The sequence below is a fragment of the Callionymus lyra genome, chromosome 3, assembly GCF_982586985.1.
Source record: "Callionymus lyra chromosome 3, fCalLyr1.hap1.1, whole genome shotgun sequence".
Classification (NCBI taxonomy): Eukaryota; Metazoa; Chordata; class Actinopteri; order Syngnathiformes; family Callionymidae; genus Callionymus; species Callionymus lyra.
The window spans coordinates 19,211,092-19,227,262 of NC_141820.1; the positions used below are offsets into that span (position 1 = coordinate 19,211,092).

The following is a 16,171-nucleotide window of genomic DNA, read 5'->3' on the forward strand; positions in this document are numbered from 1 at the left end:
GGCTGGTACTCCGCGAGCTACGCACGACGGTGAGCTCTGCGTTGGATCCGCTGCAGTTCGCCTACAGGCCAAAGATGGGGGTGGACGACGCCGTCATCTACCTGCAGCACCGGGCACTGACTCACCTGGAAGCCGCCGGTAGCACTGTGAGAGTCATGTTTTTTGACTTCTCAAGTGCTTTCAACACCATCCAGCCGGCGCTGCTAAGGAAGAAGATGGAGGACGCAGGAGTTGGGACACAGCTGGCAGCATGGACGATGGACTACCTCACCAACAGGCCGCAGTTTGTGAGGCTGCAGGACTGCAGGTCTGAGGTGACCATCTGCAGCACCGGGGTGCCTCAAGGGACAGTGCTGTCACCTTTCCTTTTTTCCCTCTACACGGCGGACTTTACCTATGACTCCAGCAGCTGTCACCTCCAGAAGTTTTCTGACGACTCGGCCATTGTGGGCTGCGTGTCTGGGGGGGGCGAGCTGGAGTACAGGTCAGTCATCAAGGACTTTGTTGACTGGTGTGAGAGCAACTACCTTTGCTTAAACACCGGTAAGACAAGGGAGATGGTGATTGACTTCAGGAAAAAGTCCCCACCACATCAACCGGTGAGCATCCAGGGCTCGGACATTGAGCTGGTGGACAGCTTCAAATACCTGGGTGTTCACCTCAACAATAAACTGAACTGGTCCACACACATCAACGCCGTGTACAAGAAGGGCCGAAGTCGCCTCCACCTCCTGGGGAGACTGAGGTCCTTCGGAGTGTGCAGACCACTTTTAAGGACCTTTTATGACTCCGTGGTAGCCTCTGCTATCCACTACGCTGTGGTCTGCTGGGGAGCAGGCAGCACGGACCGGGACAGGAAGAGACTGAACAGGCTGGTCACGAGGGCCGGCTCTGTCCTGGGCCGCTCGCTGGACTCGGTGGAGGAGGTGGGAGAGAGGAGGACACTCTCCAGACTCTCCTCCATCAGGGACAACGCTCTCCACCCACTGCACCTGACCGTGGAGGAGCTGGCCAGCTCCTTCAGTGGCAGGCTCAGGCACCCCCAGTGTAGGACGGAGCGTTATAGAAGGTCCTTCATCCCAACTGGTGTCAGGATATTTAACTCTCTACTTTAAATATCCTGATGCTAATCCGTAGCGTGTTTTTCTTCTTGTGTGCTTTTTATTTTATTTTTTTTCCGTTTTTTATTTCTATTTTATTTTATTTTTATTCTATTTTATTTTGTTAATAGTGTCAATTTCTAATTTTGTAAATAATTTGTATATTTTTAAGATCGTTTTTATTTTATTTTGTATTATCTCTTGTACTATTTCTTTCTCCTTGCACTTTATTTTCTTCCAACTGCGCTGTTGTGAAAGTGTGTTTCCCCTCTGGGGATGAATAAAGCCTTTCTATTCTATTCTTTCTATTCTATTCTAAGACAGCGGAGAGGATCACCAGGTCTCCACTGCCCTCTCTGCACAGCATCTACCACCACAGAGTCCACAGGAGAGCTGCCACCATCATCAAGGACAGTTCCCACCCACAACATGGACTGTTTACACTCCTGCCCTCGGGACGCAGGTACAGGAGTGCAAAACGCAGGACCACACGCCTGAGAAACTCTTTCTACCCCACTGCAATAAGAATCATGAACAGCTGAACACTGCACTGTTGTCACATGTCACTTTAAATCCATCACATGTACAGTTCCCCTCCCTTTCTTATATTATTATTTTTTATTGTTATTTTATCTTGACTTTTTTTTTGTTATGTATATTTATTTTTATTTTTTTGTTATGCCGATATTTGTGGAGGGACGGCAAAGAAAGAATTTCATTGCATAGGGAAATGTGTTTCTCGATGTATATGACAATAAACACTTTGAATTGAATTGAATTGAATTGAAATAGCCACATACATGTCCCACAATACCCACAAACAAGTCTGACTTCAATTTCTGAACATCAGGTTTATTACAACACTATCAAAAGATAGTGAACATTCAGAGTTAAATCACACTCAATATGCACATCAACATGAATCAAATATTCCCAGTAAGACTAATGTAGCAAAAAAGTTCAAGTGAAAAAGGAATCTTAGCCGATTATTTGAGGGCAAATGTAGGACAAGAGGACATCGATCATATTCTTGACGATTGGAGGTTTGGGATGAATATCATGAGGAAGAGAGTGAGCCAAAACCATCTCCCAGGCATCCACCCAGCGCACATTGACATCTTTGAACACCGCTCTGAGGATCTTGTCTCGCTCATATCCGTAAAAGTCGCTGTTAGTCCATGCAATAACAGGCGTTAAATGTCTGAGGGTGGCTGTCCGAATAATAACCAGAGTCTCTGGAGCTCTATTCTGGAGTCGGATCACAGCGCTACGGATGCTCTGGAGTCTTCGGATGTAGATTTCATTGGGAAATGAGGTGAAGTGAGCACACATACCAAGAACTACAACTGTTGTTGATCCTCCAATCAGGGTGTCCAGTTCATTGGCGACATAGCGAAGCCCAGCAGCAGAGACTGGAGTGAAGCGCAGAGGATTGCCATGAGGCCGCAATTTCACCATAATTTTGTTACTGTAATCAATCATCCTAAAATAGCCAAGCTGTGCCAAACTGTAAAATTCTTCCTTGGCATCTACAAAAAAGGAGATGATAAAGTCATTGATAGTGTTATATTCCCCAACACAAAGAAACACGTATTATTGAGAAATGGTATCGTGATCTTTACCTGGCAACATTGCCTTTATGAATCGATACAACTGCCCGATAGTGGAATCTCCGTAGAAGTACAGCATTTTGTTCTGCAGACATTTACCGATGGATGTGGAAGAGTTGAAATGCTGAATTGGGGCGCCGGTCAATGTTTGCCACACACCCTTGAAGTAGTAACCAGGCTTGCTAAACTCTTGACTGCTATTCACTCCTTTTTTGACAAAGACAGAAAGTGAAATACTCAGACCAAAATAATATAAAAATGGTTTCTTCTCAAATAATGTCAATTTTCAAGACATGTAAAAGTGTCACCTTTCATTTTTGGCAAGACATCCACACTTGCTATTCCAGAGGGAGGAATAGGAACTTTCATGTTGATTTTTCTGTTAAGGAAAAGAAACATTTCTGTTCAGAGATCAACATTGAGATGATGGATCTCTATGGTAGGCCAGAGGCAGTGGTGTGAATAAATAATAATAATGAATCAAATCTTCTGCCTGATCCCTTAAACTGTTTTCCACGAGTCAGGCTAGTATGACTTAATCGCCTGTACGTCAGCCTGTTATATCACATTGAGGATGAAGTGGTTCAAATTAAAGCAGTAAAGCACATGCAATGAAGAAATAAATACATGTGGTTCAGAAAATGTATTTACACTCAACACACTAGCTAAGTATTTTTTCATCACTTCCTTTAGCGATTTAGTTTTCCAACACAAATAGAAAATAAAGACAAGGACAAATTCACAAGCATGGTATTCCATGTCATTAAACAGCCATGCATGGTATTCTCGTTTTATAGGTTGCTGGAAAATGTCACTGTTGTAGCTTTTATTTGACTTGTAAACATCTCCATTTGTGATGTTGTCTTGTGATTGTTTTTCTGTTGTGAAAAGATGATATTTTATATTTATCTTTAACCCATTCTTTGTTATTTTTCTTTAAACTATGTTCTTTATATTTTGAAGAATTTGTTATCTTGCACTTTGTTCTTTGTATTGCTCTTTGTTCTTGTTTTTGCTTTTATGAAAATACTGTCTGTGTTGCAGTGAACTGGAACACTAACTTCCTAAAGGAGATCTCCAGAGGGATTAATAAATTTGATCTCTCTTTGATCCTGATTCACCTCAGTCATAAATTTAAATGTTCTACTATTGTCGTATACATATTGCTAAAGCGTTTCTTTTCACTCTTTTTCAAAACATATATGAAGCTTCGTAGGAAAGCCCTGAGCTGAAGTATGTACGTCACATGTATTTAACCACATATAATTCTCTCACTGAATGTATTTTCCTGTGGATGCTGGTGTGGGAAAGGAATGTGCGGGTGCTTTTTACCAGGTAGGATCTTTGAAGGATCGAACATTAACCAAGACCATGAGGGATAACTTTTTCAGGTTTGGTCAAAAGCTTTGCGGCAAAACGACTTATAAACGATATAACAGCGATCAAACAGCTACTGATATAATACAGGCACTCAAGGCTGAGCGTTGTTCTTTTTTCTCATTTGGAAATAAAACATGTGAATTTAAACCAGATCTGATTTCTATACTTTGTTCTAGTGAAAGCATTAAGTCATATTCCTAACCTGACACTTACCTTTGAAAAAGACTAGAATAAGGCCCAAAGTTCGCCCTGTCTTTTGTCCTGGAGTGGGTCACTCTGCTGTCACAGTCCAGCTTCTTCGGCTTGTAGCAGAACCACGGTTCTTTGGTCGCGACATCAGTGAAGTCACATATAGGTTGCTTCGTCGGACGCAGACACATGTTGCAGAGTGCAATTTCAGTTTCATTGCCCTTTTTGAACATGCTAACAAACTGTACTCTGTCAGGATGTTCTTTAGATAGTCTTCTCAGGAATGTGATCGCCTCGCTGGAATGAACTAGTGTAACCTGGGAAGGAGAAAATTATTGTTAGAACACATTTAGTCTGATTAACTTATTTTTTCTTCCTTACCGCAATGTCTGCTCTCCCAGTCCACAATAAAGGAAACACAGCAGAGTAAGATCCGTTGAGATGATCCTCAACTTGTCCAGTCACACCAGCTTGAAGAAGTGGGTTGTGCAGTCGGGCAACTATGAAATCTCCTCCAGTCTTTTTAGGATTTCTCTGGAAGTCTTTTATTTGAATCCTAACTTTAAGTTGATCACCGACGTGCCACTGCTGCTCCCCCTCTCTTGGTAAAATAATGAAGTAACTTCTCCGGGGATTGCTTGTTTTGATTAAACTAAAACGAGCTGTTACTGGTGGAGTTTCAGGCCAAGTGATGGATTCCAGAAGGAGGCGCTCTTCCAAAGCGTTTTCAGGTGAAATGGGCTCAAATCTGCAGAAATCCAGATTTTTGGGTGAATTTATTTGAACAGGTTCAATTACTTTATCCTGGACATGGATCCCTATTAGATTTGAGAGCTTCTTCTGAACCTAGAAAAGAAGTAAAAAAGTATATATTGTCAACATTATTATCTCTACAACAATAATATATCTGGATAAGTGCAACGCTGGATTAAATGTATTAGCGTCTATAGAATTAATAATTAAGCATTACTTTCTTACTAAAAGTAGTGACCCAGGGCTATGCACTGTTGTTAAAGAGCAACTAATTTTGTTGATTTATTGATTTGAGAGTCTCTTGAATAGATCTTGGACTTCTATTGTACTTATGTCAGTATATGTTTGTACAAAACTCCTTTTTCATTGAAATATTTACATTTGAAAATAATCTTAAACCCCACCCACTGAAAACGCTTTGTTTTTGAATGGAGATTAAATCTTGTTTACAATAACAACAACAACTCTTCTCCAAAGGATCTCATAACCTCTTGTTCGCCAAGATTTCAGATAGGGGAATACTTAATTAAGTTATAACTTCAAAATGAAAAATCTTATCTACCAGGGTAACGTAGGGTGGTAAATAACACACTGAAAGAATGCCTTGTAACCTCCGCTACCGTCCAAGTGTACTTTCTAAACTGAATACATTTAGTGTATTTGTCTTTCATATTGCCACCCCTCAACAGATCCAGCCCCCCTCTTCCAACCCAATAAATATTTTTCTAGATCTGCCCCTACCAAGGCAGCTCAGTCACATTTTTTAGTTACAACTGACACATAACAAACAATGTTGTCACAAGAAACTGAAAATGCTAGGTTCTACATCTTGGTGCTTGCCCTCTAACCGCTTCCTGACAGTGAAGAGCGGAAAGATCACAGTGGAATGATGGTGAATGTGAGTGAACTAATGAATATTGAAGTGGACAAATATGTGTGCATGACGTGCTAAGCCACCCTGGAGAGGGGACACACACATGTCCTCTGCTTTATGTGCATTAGCCCAAATCACAGAATGGCTGATTGTGTGGCCTGCCAAGCGCTTCCCACAGCCACTTGCTGATCCACGCTGCCTCATCCTCAGAGATCATGGGCTGATAATGATCAGGAGGATGACTGGCGGTGTAACGAGACGGATCCCAGCACCCTGTTCGGATCCCAGCAGGAAGGGATCAGAGCGAAAGAGGCAACTGCCATCCTGTAGCTCCTGCCAAGACAGGTTAACAGCAATGTTGTTTAATAGGACATATACCGGGGGGATGCAGGTTGTCTCCCTCACAAATAACATGGCTCTACTCTGCAGTGTACCCGACAAGCTCACGTTCCAACGTGATAAGCTACTATGGTGAGAAGGTTTTTGAGGCCTGATGAGTTGAGCTGAGTTGTCCCTCGATCGTGAACAGACCGCGACGAGGAGGACAACGGGTGTTAATATCGTGGCTCTCTGCATGGATATTGGATTTTTTTCTATAATTTGCATGAGATCTTCAGGAATGTGTTCAGACTCCCTCTGTTTCTAGACCAGGGCGAGGAGCTACCGCCCCTGCTGGTCTGTCAGCTGGAGAGATGCATGGCGGTCGGATTTCACGAGAGATGAGCGGGCAAGGACCGCCAGCAGAGCTGGAGAATGTACATGGGACAGGGTGAGTGATGCGGTGCATGGTGATCTGTTCTCAACTAACATCAGCTCCGCAGAAATTCTCCGGCACATTCCTCAACATATCTTTTTGGCTTCGTCAGCTCCTGTGACACTAAGGCGTGCTCAGGGGGGCTGGGGAGGCTTCCGGGGGGAAAGGGGTACATGCGCAACGCAGGGTTCGAATTTAACCATCGCAACTGCATAACTTGCTGTGACCGCCTTTCACACTTGCCATAATGCCCTGGAAAATGTACCGGTGTTTACGGCAACAACTTAGCATGACCGCACTTGGCTTTTAATTTGTTAATAAATTCCAAACGTAAGCGGGTCAAGCGATCCCAGACTCTTTTTCCGAAGCGAGTTCAGGAGCACCCGGTAGAAATAGGATGACACCCAGGCTAATTAATTTTGGTGCCCTTCCAACTTGCCTTGGTGCCCTAAAATGGATGCTATTCTTTAAGGCAACACTTGCCTTGACCTTAAAAAGTTTAAATTCGAAGCCTGGCAAAGTGTATCTTAGGTTCCCCACGCAGACTCACAGGGCTGGACAAGAGTGGGGGTTCTAGAGAATCCAGCTAGACTACGTGCTCTGTTGATTAAATAAATAGAGACACAGCTTGTGTCACGCCTTCATCATGGGCCTGTCCTGGGACAGTAACGGGGGCGGGCCGAGGGACAACCTGATGTTCTTCAGAGCTTTGTTTCTGACAGAACATTACTCCACTTGGAGTCGGCATGTTTTTACTTCATTCCAGCTATGCGCTCCAGTTTGCCCGTCAACCCCCGCGTTTTTCAGGGATTCTCTGGACACTAGTGGCGGAACAGGAGAAGTAATCCTGTCTAAGAAACAAGGTCCCTACTCTGCTGCAGAAGAAGGTGATAGAGCCGGTTACAGCAGCAGAGATGATGAGCGGGTTTTACTCCCATTACTTCCTTGTGACAAAGAAGACGGGGGGATGGAGGCCCATACTGGACCTCAGCTATTTGAACAAGTTTATAGCTACATGCCTTTTTCGGATGTTGTTTTTCAGTAAAACAACTGCTGACAGGTGTAAGTCCTTTCACATTACAATAGTACTTGCATTTCGCTCTCGAGGATCAAGTGTTTCAATACACTCGACTCCCGTTGGCTGCTCTCTGGCACCCAGGACCTTCACAAAGTGTGTCGAGGAGGTGCACTGGAACCAATTGATGATGATCCTTGCCAGGTCAGAGGTAGAAAGTCACGCTCACACACAGAAGGTGTTGAGCCGTATTGCCTGGAGGATCATGGTTACAAATGTGTGAAGACAAGTCCCTGGACCCCAGCTCCTGTTTGGTCTCAGCTGTCCTGTATTTCTTGCCACATTTACTGGATAAAGGACGTACTGTGGCAATACTGAGAGTGTTCGCATCAGCCATAGCAACAAGGCACAAGGGTTTCGAGGGTGGTTCAGCTCGTACCATCCACTGGTGGCGCGGTTCTTAAGCGGGGGCATACAGGTTTCGACCTCCTGTGAGACCTTCCAGCCCTCAGTGCCCTCTCCAGCTTGTGCTGGATTCTCTTGCAGGCCCGACCTTTGACCCTTTTGACCAAGTCCCACTGGATATCTTGTCTTTCAAGGTCTCGCCACTTCTGGCGCTGACTTCTACGAAGAGAGCGAGTAAGCTTTGTGCTGTCTCTATTAGCACTGAGTGTCTTGCGCCCAAACCCAGCCATCCGTCCGAATGTTCTAAGCTCCACCTTCAGGGCAACGACTCTCACACTGCGGTCCTGTTGTGTCCAGTGAGGGCTTTGGCCTGTTTGGCTGGCTATTTTTCAGGCTTCAAGGTCTCATTGGATGAAATCTTCCATTATCCAGGCATGCCAGGCAGCGGGTGGATCGGCACCTAGTGGACTGGGGGCACATTCCACCGTGGTGTGGCTCTTTTGCAGGGTGTTGCAGAAGAGGACATGAGCCCTGCTGCTTCTTGGGCGTCCACCTCAACCTTTACTAGAGCATATCTCCCCGATGTGGTGACAGGATCAATAGCTCACACCGTTTTGAGCGCTGCCTTGCGGTTAAAGGGCTTTGCACCAATCATAGAACCTGAAGTTATGAAGCCAATAACTCAGGGGTTAATGCAATTACAAGTGCAGGTGATTCCTCACTGCCTTTTTAAATAATTAGTATGCCCTTTACTGGAAGCAAATACATAATCTATAATTTACATCTGTGCTTGCTAGAATATGACCTTAGGAACAGCAATGTTTGAACCTTTTCATCCTTGTAAAGTAACATTTGGTAAATAATCTCACCTTGAAGTTGAAGTCCAAGTAATATGCCAGGAGAACTGTGACTAAGATGACCAAAAGAATAGCAAAGATGGAACATCTTTGAAAGCTGGATTTCCCCTCCATGATCAGACAAAAGGCATCTTCAGCGATAAGTTTGTCAACAAAAGGATGAAAAAAGAGAGATGCAGTCAACATTAAATTGACAAAAATATTTGTTTAACCATTCATCCAAACACATTTTCAAGGCAAAACCAGCTTGTTAACTAGCTACACTGAGTATAGTTGTAAATAGTACATAGTAAATCAATTACTGATAAATAAAAATGTCAGTTATCGAAATAAAGATGTAATAGATTTATCATGGTAGGAATTTACACATTTCCAGTGTTTTAATTTGTTTAAATAATTATATTGGGAAAATATTCACTGAGTAAAGTGCGTTAATGAATTAGGGAATTTAAGAAACGTATTATTGAGAAATTTTTATCGTGATCTTTACCTGGCAACATTGCCTTCATGAATGAACAAGAGCCGTTTGTTAATTTAGGAAAAAAAAATCGTTACATAAACAACAACAAAATTGTCATATATTTCGACCAAAAGGTGTCATTGTGGTAACACTGTTGAATGTGACAACTCTGTATAACTGCCGAGCTTTCGCGTGAGATTGTGGGAGATAAGGTGACTGAATAAAGTCTCTTATTCATCAACCAATTTATTTAGTATTAATAGATTGCATGAACTGTAATTAATATTTCGATGACAAAACATATTCATAAAAGACAATAAGCGTGAGAGGAGATTTGGTGACTGTAAGATTGAATTGAATCAAATGTTTTTGGTTTTTTTTGCATGGAAATCTGCGTAACTGTACGAGGTAAGCAGTTTTGTAGATTACATTCGAAAATATTTCTTGTTTTAGTTTCATGGGCGAAAAACGTTGTTTGTTTTTTGTTTGTTAATTTAGGAAAAACAAATCGTAATATAAACGTCACAAAATATTCCTTCTCATAGAGTGCTTTCTTTTAGTATTAATAGATGGACGGAAATTATTTCTCGAATAAAAAAACATGTTTAAAAAAAAGACAATGAGCGTGAGAGGAGATTTGGTGATTGTAAGATTTAACGGGTGTAAGCGTCAGATGAATCAAATATGTATTACTTTTTTTTTCATTGAAATCTGCGCGACTGTGTGAGGAAAGCACTTTTTTGTTGTGGTTTATTTTAATGGGCGAACAGAAAGAACCTGTTGTTTGTAACCATACGTGATTTCACCGTTTCTCTTAAACTTTTTTTTTTTTTTTTTTAAGAAAAATCATTTATGCGTATTTAATTATTAAATATTTCAATTTAATGTGCGTTAAAACAGTGTAAATCTCTGACTTACCGTGTTTTCGTGAATCCTTCCCAGCGTCTTGCTCGTGCTGGACTTGTGGCCTGAGATGTTTGAGGACCAGTCGCTCCAGTGTCTTCATCAGCTGCGAAGTCAGTGTCACCGGTCTGTAATCATTCAGCACGCTCGGCTGGATCTTTTCCGGGACTGGAACGATACAGGAAGTCTTCAACAGGCTTGGTACACCCCCAGCCGTAGGCTGAGGCTGAAGATATGCTGGAGCGGCTCAACTAGTTCAGCAGAGCAGGTCTTTAGCAGTCGAACAGACACCTTGTCAGGACCAGCAGCCTTCCCTGGACAAATCCTCCGAAGTACATCGTGTACCTGGAGTGAGGTGAAGCTGGGAAGTGGTTGTGTGGAGCTGAGGGGGGCACAGGAAGGTGGGGGAGGTCGTGAAGCGGGCAGCAGTGAGGGTGATTTTAATTATATAATTAAAGTTTTGGTTTTGAATTTAGATTTTTTTTCCTCTTTCATATTGTCATTTTTTAAATTATTTATTTGTGTTCTTGCTTCTTCACCTATTATTTTTAGCATTATTATTATTATAATTAATAATAATAATAAAAATATTATTATTTATTTCATCTATTCATTTATTGACCTCCTCTTTGAAAGAGAAAAGTAACTTTTACTGCATGTGAGAAGTTAACGCTCATGACAGGGAAGAAAATAAGAACCTTTACTTTGTTTTTAACTAAATGTTAAATGTTATTATGAGTGGGTTACACACATCAATGATTTTATGAGAATTCACAATAAATAGAATAGTTAAACAAAGTGCTCGCATTGAGCTCCAGATACAGCTAACTAATATTCAACTTAAAGACTTGAGAGAGCTTCTCTAAAAATAGAGAGATGATGATAGTTTTGAGGGTCCTATCATAGCTCCCTATTGGCCACTGGCTGGAGTGCATGGGTGTGGCAGGAGAAGAGGATGAGGTTATGGAAACAAACAAAAATATTTTGGTCAACAATGGCGCATTTTTGGCTTTTAGATGCGCCATTGATTGGTGTTGCACTCAGTGAACTGTGTGGAATGATGATGAACCTGTTTATGATAAAAAATCTTTCCACCAAAATGAACTTGACTATTGTCTGCGGTGACATTTTAATTTGTGGGTTGAAGTTAGTTGAACTAATAAACGAAAAATGCACTTCTGTCCCTCGTGTTGCTCTTGCTGTGGTTGCTGGTGGAGAAGCTAGAGCCCTGAGACACACGATCAAGAAATGCAAAGCTGCTTGCGATTGGACGAAAAAGCAGACAAAACAAGCCAGGCAGTCGCTGGGAATAGATTCTCTCTTGAAGAAATCTACTACGGTAACTTTCCACAACGACCAAGTGTTTAGAATCACTGACCAATCATACATGCGAGCAGCAGACACGTGTGTCATTGACTGCTTGCACATGTGTACGTTTATTGATATCTATTTCCTGTTTTTGTCTTCTACTACTCTCAATTTCTGAGATTTGGTGTTGTGTTTGCTTTGCTGTCCCCTGATGGTTTTCTCTTTGCTTACTTCTTAATTGAATTTGTTCTGACTCAATTAGTGTAGTGTAATTAGTATTCATGTATATTTTGTTTTCTTAATTTTATTCAATTATTACATTTAAATGACATAAAATGAAATTACATTTTATTATTTTATTTTATTTTATTAACTTATTAGGGAGTTAAATAAATAATAAATAATAATACATTCTTAATTTACTATTGTCTTGACTTGAATGATTTGAATTCATTAGTATAATATTTTGATTAGATCTAATGCAATTATCTGACTTGGTTATTACTATTACTTTTGAGACACATGATCAAGAAATGCAAAGCTGCTTGCGATTGGACGAAAAAGCAGACAAATCTAGCCTGTTAGAGACATGATATCTTCCTGAGTCTAAGTTGTAACAGTAAACAGTTAATCCCAGAATAACATACTCTGATTGCTCCACTCAGAGCTATGATGAAAGCAGCCATAAAAACGTGTGTGGTCGACCGATGCAGAATTTTATTTTAACCAATTAAAAGTGACTCTGTCTAGAGCTGCTGACTTGTCACCTCCAGACTAGACTATACAGACTAGACTAAAGCATTCCATCTTGATGAGAGTTAAATTGATATTGATATTGTTCTTTAGGAATTAGACTTAAGGAATTACACACTGAACAAATTACTGTCCATCATGGATGATGACAGTCATCCTCTGAACACTGTCATCAGTGAGCAGAGAAGCAGAATGAGTGCATGAATGCTCCTTCCCAGGTGCAAAACAAATAGACTCAATGACTCATTCATTCCTCGGGCTATTAAATTGTACAATTATAAGTTCGGGGACAGGAGTGGAGTGAGAGTATCTGGATGTTCTGTTCTATGTTAGTCTTTGTATCCTTTGTCTTTGTTATTTTTCTTTGATCTATGTCCTTTATCTTTATCTTTAGACTTAGATTGTATCATCTTGTTCTTTCTCTTTATTTGTCTTTGTTCTTGTTCTTATTTTATTTTGATTATTTTTTATGAAAAATTGCTGTATTTGCTGTGGATAATTTGGAAAAAAAACAATTTCTACCAATAAAGTTCTACCTAACCTAACCTAACTTAAATAGTGGAAATGGTAAAAAATAGAGACTGAAATACTGTAAGAGGTAAGGTCAAAGAAAAAATAATAGATTAAGAAAAAAATCAAAAGAAACACTGAGACAAATAAAATAAAACAAATGGTTGAAGAACATTTAAGTCACACTGCCTGCACCTAAGAAGCCACAACTGCAGCATCTATGAAATAGGAAAAAAAAATATGACATTCTTCTCTCTAGTGGAATAAACCAAACACCTATATCTCCTTGAAGTGAATATTAATTAAAGAAAATAGTTAAGAATAAGCAAAAGAGTAAACTAGAATAGATACTGTATTTCTGTTGTGGGTAGATAATTAAAGAGGTCTGACTGATACCTGATCAAATTAACTATTACATTCATAAAACAGATTTAACTTAAATAGTGAAAATGGTAAAAATAGAGACTGAAATACTGTAAGAGGTAAGGTCAAAGAAAAAATAATAGATTAAGAAAAAAATCAAAAGAAACACTGAGACAAATAAAATAAAACGAAGTACATCGTGTACCTGGAGTGAGGTGAAGCTGGGAAGTGGTTGTGTGGAGCTGAGGGGGGCACAGGAAGGTGGGGGAGGTTGTGAAGCGGGCAGCAGTGAGGGTGAGGTGACCTGCTCAAACCTGTTGAAAAAGTTGTTTAGTCCATTTGCCTCCTCCAACGTGACCACTGCAGTCAGAGAGGCCTTGGTCTTGTGTCCAGTGATGGTTTTAACACCATCCCAGACCTTTCTTATTTATTCCCCACTCAGCTTCTCCTCCAACCTACTCCTGTAGGTGTCCTTTTCTCCTTCAACCATCACTTAACCTCCTGCTGTGCTGACCTCATGGCGTCCCTGTCCCTGCTCCTGAAAGCCACCTTCTTCCTGTTAAGGACATCCCTGACCTCCTTTGTTACCCACGGTTTATTATTAGGGTAACAGCAGACCGTCTTAGCAGGGGCGACGATGTCAAAGCAGTGTGTCTGACCCTCGATGTCCTCACCATGTGACTTCAGCAGCACATCCCAGTCTGTGGTGTCAAAGCAGTCTCTGATGGCGTCCACCACAGCTGGTGTCCACTTTCTGATTGTCTTAGTGGTCACAGTCTGTCTCTGCACCAGAGGAGTGTACTGTGACTGAAGGTGGACCATGTTATAATCAGACCTTCCAAGTGGAGGAAGAGGTTTGGCTCTGTACGCGTCCTTCAAGTTGGAATAAAGAAGGTCAATTGTCCTATTATTCCTGGTGGGACAATCCACCGCCTGGTGGAAAAAAGGCAGAGTAGAGTCCAGGTTGGCATGATTAAAATCTCCAGAGATGATGATAAACGCATCAGGATGTTGATTCTGAAGTCGAGCTGTCATTGTGTGGATCTTCTCACAGGCAGATGGCGCCGCAGCGCTCGGAGGAATATAAACACACGTATCATTCGATCAGTTGACTGAACCTATCGGTAAATAATACGGCGCATGCTGACAGCCAACAGTTCTAAATCTTGACAACACTATTACCTTATCCCCTGATGCGATTTTGCTTGACTTCATCTCTGTTGTCCACAGTTAATACACACTAATACAACACACACACCAAGTTCCCAACAATCACCCTTGCAGGTTTTTTTGTTTGTGCTAGTTTGAGGATGCAATGCATATGCCTCTGGTTCATGCTCTGGTGCATGTGTTGTTGAGTCTCCACGTTTGTATAACATACCTTTATATTTGATGGATTTAAAGTTCAACTTGTGTGTTGGTTTAAGTGTCTCTTACATAACATGCAAAACTATCTTTTAATTCAAATATTTACATTAGAAAACACTTTCCTGGATATTAAATCTTGTTTACCATAACCACACCCACTCTGCCGTGATTAGTCAAGCATCAATGTTTGTCACTGCGTGTCATCAATCACGGAAGTCTCCACCTCCAATTAACTTTTTGTATAAACAAAGTGGGGCGTGATTACAGCTTCACTTCCACTTCCGGCAGCGCCTGTGATCGGCAGCACCTGAAGTCGGCTCCTGCTATTGAGTGGTAAAAAAGTTGTTTACACAACTATTTATGCTAATATTATGTTAATCTCTCAAAGGATATGTCTCAAGCCTTACCAATCTATGATCGTGACTCACTGTTTAAAATCAGAAAGTTAATGGAGGACTTTTACACATGGGAAAGTTATGATCAAGCGTTTCCTCCTCCGTATGTCATCGACACAGACTCTCCGGATACTGGTGGAGTTCTGCAAGAGATCGAGAAGAGGTTCCCTTTCCGATGTCCAAGTCGAGAGAAGACACGCTGCAGCTCAACTGGACTCCTTCCAGGCTCTTGCTCCTAAGCGTTGGAACGATCTTCCTCTCCCTTGTGCATCTGACTCATTCAAGAAACAACTTAAGACATGCTTATTTGTGCAGGCTTTTCCCTGGTTTTCTGGAACTCTTATGTGTCTGGATCTTTCAAGTATATATTTTAACTGAATATTGTTTTTGAATGGTAAAGCGCTATGTGACCTTGGTCTAGAAAGGCGCTCTACAAATAACGTTTTCTTAATTACTTACTTTCAAAACATCTTCATGATGAGGTACTTACTGCATCTTCGAGAGGAAGACTTCAACATTGCATAAACTACATTGTTAACAAAAGAAGCTACTGTCAATCAAGTCTGATTAGTTAAACAGGTTTATTATCATGCAGAGTGGATCAATCCTTTAGGGTTCTACAAATACCCACATTCTGGTCCCACAATACAAACAACAATACAATACAAACATGTCTGTTTTGATAAAGAGAGAAAGTAAAATACTCAGACATCAATAATATAAAAAAGGTTTCTTCTCAAATAATGTCAATTTTCAAGACGTAAAAAAGTGTCACCTTTCATTTTTGACAATACATCCACACTTCCTCCTCCAGAGGGAGGAATAGGAACTTTCATGTTGATTTTACTGTGAAGGAAAAGAAACATATCTGTTCAGAGAGCAACATTGAGATACTGGATCTCTATGGTAGGCCAGAGGCAGAGGTGTGGCAGTTTGGGTGAAAAATGTTGCGTTCTGTAACCAGTATAATGGCTTAGGTCAGCTGTTAAATTGTTGCCGTGAGTTGACTGTAAGTGTGGCTGTACGTGCTGCACCTGATGGTAGCTGAATACAGAGCTAGGTGAGTGCAATAAAAGAAAGTAGCAGCAGCAAACCATTCATTTGGCTGAGGAAAAAAAGAACAACAGCAGCAGAAAACAAAGACACAGAAAGAAACCATTGAAACACAACTGTA

The 16,171-nt window shown here is 41.2% G+C and overlaps 1 protein-coding gene across 2 annotated transcripts; it reads right to left on the minus strand.

Moving 5' to 3' along the window:
* Positions 1–1,931: 1,931 nt before the first annotated feature.
* Positions 1,932–11,497, minus strand: LOC148083709 (NXPE family member 3-like). Of its 2 annotated transcripts, XM_087786840.1 has the most exons (8): positions 10,316–11,497; positions 8,950–9,068; positions 4,661–5,125; positions 4,528–4,596; positions 4,304–4,449; positions 3,019–3,089; positions 2,723–2,917; positions 1,932–2,629 (listed from the first exon to the last, which is right to left on the minus strand). In XM_087786840.1, exons 1-8 carry the CDS (start codon positions 10,401–10,403, stop codon positions 2,079–2,081), a joined length of 1,704 nt encoding a protein of 567 aa, XP_087642966.1. In that variant the 5' UTR covers positions 10,404–11,497; the 3' UTR covers positions 1,932–2,078. The 2 variants fall into 2 exon arrangements, with proteins under 2 accessions (XP_087642966.1, XP_087642965.1); XM_087786839.1 differs by having other exon boundaries at positions 4,304–4,596; positions 10,316–11,491.
* Positions 11,498–16,171: the final 4,674 nt, after the last annotated feature.